Genomic DNA, 7,012 nt, shown 5'->3' on the forward strand with positions numbered 1-7,012 from the left:
CTTTGTCTAATATGAGATAACTGTATTTATGTGGGTTTGTCTCTGTGTCTTCTATTCTGTACCACTGGTTTACAAGTCTATTTTGGTGCCAATGCCATGCCTTTTTTGTTACTATTGCTCTGTAGTATAGTTTAAGCTCTGATATAGTGATACTACCTGCTTCACTCTTCTTACTAAGGATTGCTTTAGCTATTCTGGGTTTCTTATTTTTCCAGAAGAATTTCATGACTGCTTTTTCTATTTCTATGAGGAATGTCATTGGGATTTTGATTGGAACTGCAATAAATCTGTATAATGTTTTTGGTAATATGGTCATTTTTGCAATATTAATTCTGCCTATCCAAGAACAAGGGAGATCTTTTCATCTTTTAAGGTCTTCTTTATTTTCTTTCGTTAGCATTCTGTAGTTTTCATTGTACAGGTCTTTCACCTGTTTCGTTAAATTGATTCCCAAGAATTTAATTTGTTTTTTAGTCTATTGTAAATTAGGTAGTTCTCCTAGTTTCTCTTTAAGAGGATTTGTCACAGATGTACAGAAATGCCTTTGATTTATGGGTGTTGATTTTATAACCTGCTACTTTGCTGAATTCATTTATTAGTTCTAGAAGTTTTCTGGTGGAATTCTTGGATCCTCTAGGTATAGAATCATGTCATCGGCAAATAATGATAGTTTGAGTTCTTCTTTTCTTATCCATATCCCTTTAATTTCTTTCTTCTCTCTGATTGCTCTGGCTAGTGTTTTAAGAACTATGTTAAACAGAAGTGGTAAAAGAAGTCATCCCTGTCTTGTTCCAGTTTTTAGAGGGAATGTTTTCAATTTTTCTCCATTTAGAATGATGTTGGCCTGATGATAGCTTTTACAATGTTGAGATATGTTCTTGTTATCCCTAGTTTTTCTAGTTTTTTTGAACCTCTTCATGTTCAAAACACTATTTTGTAGAAAGCTTTTTCTGCATCTATTGAGATGTTCATATGATTCTTATCTTTAAATCTATTGATGTGATGAATTACATTTATTGATTTCCATGTGTTGAACCAACCTTGCATCCCTGGGATGAACCCCACTTGATCATGGTGCACTATCTTTTGGGTATGTTTTTGTATTCGGTTTGCCAGAATTTTATTGAGAATTTTTGCTTCTATGTTCATTAGAGATATTGGTCTGAAGTTTTCTTTCTTTGATGTGTCTTTGTCTGGTTTTGGAATCAGGGTGATATTGGCCTCATAGAATGAGTTTGGAAGTGTTCCCTCTCTTTCTATTTCATAAAATAATTTGAAGAGTATTGGTTTTTCTTCAAAGGTCTTATAGAACTCAGCTGCGTATCCATCTGGTCTTGGGCTTTTCTTGGTTGGTAGGCTTCTGATGATGTCTTCTATTTCATCACTTGATATTGGTTTGTTTAAATTGTGTATATCTTCCTGATTCAATCAGGGCAAGTCATATAACTTAAGAAATTTATCGATGCCTTCAATATCTTCTATTTTATTGGAGTATAAGTTTTCAAAATAATTTCAATTATCCTCTTAAACGTTTGCTTCCTATATTTGCTAATGATTAAATAATTATAATTATGATTCATTTCAGATAATTAATTCATCTTTCTGATGAAAGTCATAGGAAATTCTACATAGAAAACCTACACAAATACCTTGAACACAACCAAAAGTGAAAAGAATATTTATTTTTAACTGATAGCAACTTATTCCTATAGTAACAATAGCATGAAGTCTTCAAGAAAGTTTAATCTAATTAAGCTGAATCTAGAGCATATACCCAGTCAAGTGTGTTGGTAATATTGGGCGAGATGGGTGAATTCTACTGTATCAGGCTCCTAAGATGCCCAGAAACTGCTAGAAAACATTTTCTTCCTTCTACTCAAAAACTGCAAGAGTTATTTTAACATAAATGTCCTTCTGCATGATAATTCAAAACCACATCTTAATAAAAAGAAGTCACTAATTTTGTAAATTACATGCACCATTAGTAATACCTGCCTGTTAATTCTGAAAGTTAAAAATTAGCATTAAGCAAATGGCATTTTTAGTGCCATTTAGAAACTGTAATGAAATAAGATTAAACATACTTTAATTATTATAGATTTCCTAGCTAAAATATCTTATAATTCTAAACACTTTTTATATTTTTTAAAAATACTTATTTTTTAGCTTTAGGTGGACACAATATCTTTATTTTACATTTATGTGGTGCTGAGGATCAAACCCAGTGCCTCATGCATGCTAGGCGAGCCTCTACCACTGAGCCACAACCCCAGCCTCAACAGTGATTACATTTAATGGGCATAGATATTTCTGTTTTCAAAGGGCTCACAGATGGAAGAAATTCTAGTCACGTGGAACCTGTAGTTATCAAAGTTGTATTTTGTATACAGAATGTGTTTAGTAGTAGTAACTTTGAGTCTTGACCCCAGAAGACTATATTATCTGCTAATAATTGAAAATTTGAATTTGTCAGATCCAGAATGACCAGGGCTTACATTCCTATGCTTTGAATTTATCTCTCTAACCTATTTTATCAAGGAAAATGATGATTTAAGACTTTTGTGGGTTTACACTATATCTCTACCTTGTCACTTAACTAGATCTTGTTGATTTCAACCCTATTTGATATTTACTACACTTATGATTTTGGAAAAAGCACCTAGCCTTTTCATCTCCTCAGTTTCTTCTTCGGTAGAATGGGGATATTAATAGTAGCTATATCATTTAATCTGTAGAGATTCAACCAAGTGGCACATAAGAGTTTTTGGAAAAGGGTTTTACACTTAGTAAATTTGTTAACAAATTTGAACTCACATTACTACAAATCTATAAAGCAGGTACTATTATTTCCATTTTTCAGATGAGGATATGGGAGCCGAGGGAGATTAAGTAAATGACCTTAGTATCCTCTGCCAGAGTCCCAACCCAAGTTGTCCTAGGTCAGAAGGGCACCAGAGGGCAAGTTCCTACCCATTATTCTGTATTACCTTACTGACAGCAAAGAGGAACCAGACACCTCCCCTGGTAGCTAGAACATAGTGTCAACAAAGAATGTAGAGCTTATGCATTAAAACAATCATTTTAGGTTTAAATTTCTGAGAATTACTAAGTAAAACTTTTTTATCACATTTCCCAAGTTCTTATATTTCTGCTCTTTCCATCTACTGTTTACTTTCATTTACTTTTGCTTAGTTTTTATTATACAAAGTAATGGGAGGTTTTTATTTCTCCACACACACAAAAAAATGTATTTTCAAAAAAAAATGGCTTTTAACTTATTTGTTGACTGTGGAATATTTCCAAGCAAAGGTTCCTACCCCAAAGAAGATTATCTTGCTCTACCCATTTTTTTTGAGGACAATAAAATCCTTTGAGTAGATGAAGTTTCACTGTAGCAAATGGGTACTATTCACCTAATAAACTAGAGGTGATATGGATGCTTTTAAATTCTGGGAAAGCTTTTTAAAAGGTGCTGATGAAGTTCTTTCAATATACTGAGAAGATGGAAATGGTTCAACATAAATCTAATTGCTCCCTGGAATGAAGATCAGTGTCCCAATTTGGAAAAGTTATGTTTGATAAAGCAGATGTCATGAACTAAGTCCTAGTAATAATGTAATTAAGAGCAGTTAGAAACATTTAAAAAAAAAACACCCATGAAAATTTTCAAATTAAAAGCACCTGTTTTCTAAGGGCTTCTAGGCGCCTCTCTCTCTCCTCTTCTTCATGTACTTCTTGAAGGGCCACTTCCTTTTTATCCATCAAATGCTTTTCCAATAATTGTTGTCTATATTTAACCCTTTAAAAATAATACAGGAAACTGATGAAATTATGTGCATGTATGAATATTTCATAACAACTCCCACTATTATGTATAATTATTTTGCACTAATAAAAAAATTACAAAATAAAAATAGCACACAGGAATGACGGGGAAGCATCACAGTAACTCTGGAGAACAGAGGTGCAGAGGCTTCTCAGAGGTGACATCATTCTCATGTTTTTATTTTACTCTGCGATTGATTTCTCATCTCCTAAGAACAAAAGACAGCATGTGAAATTTATAATGATTCTAATAATAACCAGAGAAATCCAGGAAAACATGAGGTAAAATCCAGTTCACTTTGTTCCTCATTGAAACCATTTCATTACCTTCAACTGCAGCTGTTGCAGCTGATCTTCCCTGAGATGATGACAGGCTCACATCTGAGTTTCTATAACATTTTAACACAATTTGAGATGTTAAAAAGACTATCCTACTGATTAAATATGCAGGGTTTTAGAAAGAAAAGTAAAATAAATTGCTATAGTAATGTGTGTAAATTATTTTGCTTACTGAAACTTAAACTAAATTTAATATACATTGTCACTCATTTTGTCAAAATGCCCTTTCTGAATGGTGTGTTAGGAAACTTAAAAAATTGCACTTTGACATCTGTAGATGGCAGCAAAAACATGACTTTCCCTTAGCATTATATTTCCACCCCCTTCATGTAATCAGATATTAAATCAGGACACATTTGAATACTGGTTTAATGCCACAAAGTCATTTGGTCATCCTCTGCTTCCCGCTTTGGGGCAGCCTCCTTTGCCATCTTCTTGCTCAAACATTTCTTCTACTGAATTACAGAGATGAGACTCATCTTTTTGAAAAAGTGAGTACCTGAATTCTGTGGGTAGTATTAGGCCATTGCTCTGTGGTTTAGTCAGCTTTTTTTGCTGCTGCGACTAAAAGACCTGACACAAACAATTTTAGAGGAGGAAAAGTTTATTTGAGGGCTCACAGTTTCAGAGGTCTCAGGAATGGAGAGCTGGCTCCATTTCTGGAGGCCTGAGGTGAGCCAGAACATCATGGCTGAAGATTGTGGCAAAGGAAAGCAGCTCAAGACATCACATCAGGAAGCAGAGAGGGGGGGGGGGGAGAGGGAGAGAGAGAGAGACTCCACTTGCCAGACACAAAATATATATCCCAAAGTCATGTCCCCAATGCCCACCTCCAGCAACACCCTACCTGCCTACAATCACCACTCCATTAATCCCTATTAGAGATTAATGCACTGGTTGGGTTAAGGCTCTCCTAACTCAATCATTACACCTCTCAGCCTTTTTGCATCACCTCACACATGAGCTTTTGAGGGATACCTCACATCACTCTGTCGTCAGTCCTTGATGGTTTTGTTTCTGATTTATTTGGGACATCAGTCACAAATGTCCTTTGCCCTTAGTGTGTACTCCTGCATTTCTATGGTGCTATCTTCACTAGAGCCTTTTTATTCTGGGTTCTGACATTTATTGAGTACTGGCTACCCTTCAGGTCTTAGGCCAAGTGTTTTATGCTTTATCTTATTGAGTCTTTGCAACAATTATATATTGTAGTACCATTATATAACATTTTACAGATAAATAGATGGAAGCACAGACAAATGATGTAACTTGTCTAAACTCTCATACCCAGTAAATGGCAGAGCCAGAAATCAAACCCTTAACAACTGGTCTCAGATCCCAAGCTTACTCCTCACCCTTGAACCCCCAGGCAATTACTATGTTCTCCTCCTCTTCTCTCCTCTTGATTTCTCCACCCACCACAATGACTTATGAATAACTACTGTGTGCCATATCCTGTGCCAGATAGCATGGTCATGCTGAGAAAAAAGATTCTGTTCTTAAGTTTATAGTTTAACACAGAGACAAGAAGATAAGCCTACAAACAAGGCACACAGGACTTTAAGATAGGTTACAAATAAGGTCCATTGGGAATTTGGAGGAAAGTAAGATGACCACTTGCAGGGTTCTGAGAATAATGGATAGGTGTCAACAAGATCTTCATGGAGGGGACAGCATTTGAGCTGGATCTCAAAGATGAGGAACTGGAGAAGCACTGAGGGGTGAGGGCAGAAGAAGGCCACTTCTTAGAAAGAGGAAGCAGGTGCAAGTGCTTGAGAGTGGAACCTCATTTGCCTCATCCTGGTCTCATGGGAAGGGCTCAGGGTTGCAAGAACACAATTAATGGATATGCAAAATAGACAGGTGCGGGGAAGTACTGTGACTGAACCTGACATCACATAGTTTCCTTGGAAAGATATATTCCTGGGGAGGAATAATCTTTAAAACTGTTGCTCATGAAACTGTCACTGACAGAGAAGCAAAGGGAGAAGAAGAAGGAAAACACTCAATGGAGATTTGTTGAATACAAATCTAGCATAGGATTTAGAAGGAAAATCCTAAGTGGAGGGTCATGATCTTCCAGACCCCCACCCATATCAGGAGACAGTTCAGTCAAGACACAGATTAAAGGACCACAGACCAGACCTCTCCCTTTCCTGATGCCTCCATGTCATGAAAAGCTGTATTTTTCATTTTCTCCATTTTCACCAAGGCATGACATAACCTCCCTAATGAGGTTCTACTCAATTTAAGCACTGAGTACAAGCTAAGTGAATGACTGTGAAGGTTCAATTAAAAGATACCTTGGGATTTAGCAATTACCATATGCTAATTCTTGAAACCTTTGGAAAGTTTCTCTTCCTGAGGGATATATAGGTTGCTTCGTCTGCAACAAAGTTTTTGTCTGTTTTGTGGAAAAGTAATGGTTGTTCCTGCCAGGGGATCTTGACTAGTGAGGAAGAAACTACAAATGAGATTAAGGCATTTATACCTGTGTCATGGGGAAGGCTGACTCACAGTTTACCTGGAGGCTCATTTGTTCATTTAACAGATATTTATTAAGCTGAGTGCCTGCCAGGCATCCAGTGCTGTGCTAGGCACTTGTAGTGCACTGGCAACACAGGAGATGGGCTCCTCTCCTCACAGGACTAGCAATCTAACAGGAGCTGCAGAGACCTACACAATTATAATACAGCAGGGCTTATGATGTGTGGAACAATGAATGGGGCAGGGGCCATTGGGAGAGGCATCTTTTCCAGTCTTTGGGGCATCTGGAGGAGCATCTTAGAAGAAGAGCCCTTGAGACGTAAATAAAATAAAATATTCCTCACAGGGGTGGGGGGGGGGG

General features: G+C 36.6%; 1 protein-coding gene across 2 annotated transcripts in view; it reads right to left on the reverse strand.

Moving 5' to 3' along the window:
- The window catches only part of Ccdc148 (coiled-coil domain containing 148), a 328,203-nt gene that overhangs the window by 6,420 nt on the left and 314,771 nt on the right, over positions 1-7,012 (reverse strand). For both annotated transcript variants that reach the window (XM_015479202.2, XM_048812299.1), the window contains exon 12: positions 3,682-3,799. In XM_015479202.2, coding sequence (XP_015334688.1) covers positions 3,682-3,799 — 118 coding nt within the window. The remainder of the gene's footprint in view (positions 1-3,681; positions 3,800-7,012) is intronic.

The sequence above is a fragment of the Marmota marmota genome, unplaced genomic scaffold (assembly GCF_001458135.2).
Source record: "Marmota marmota marmota unplaced genomic scaffold, marMar, whole genome shotgun sequence".
NCBI classification, from domain to species: domain Eukaryota; kingdom Metazoa; phylum Chordata; class Mammalia; order Rodentia; family Sciuridae; genus Marmota; species Marmota marmota.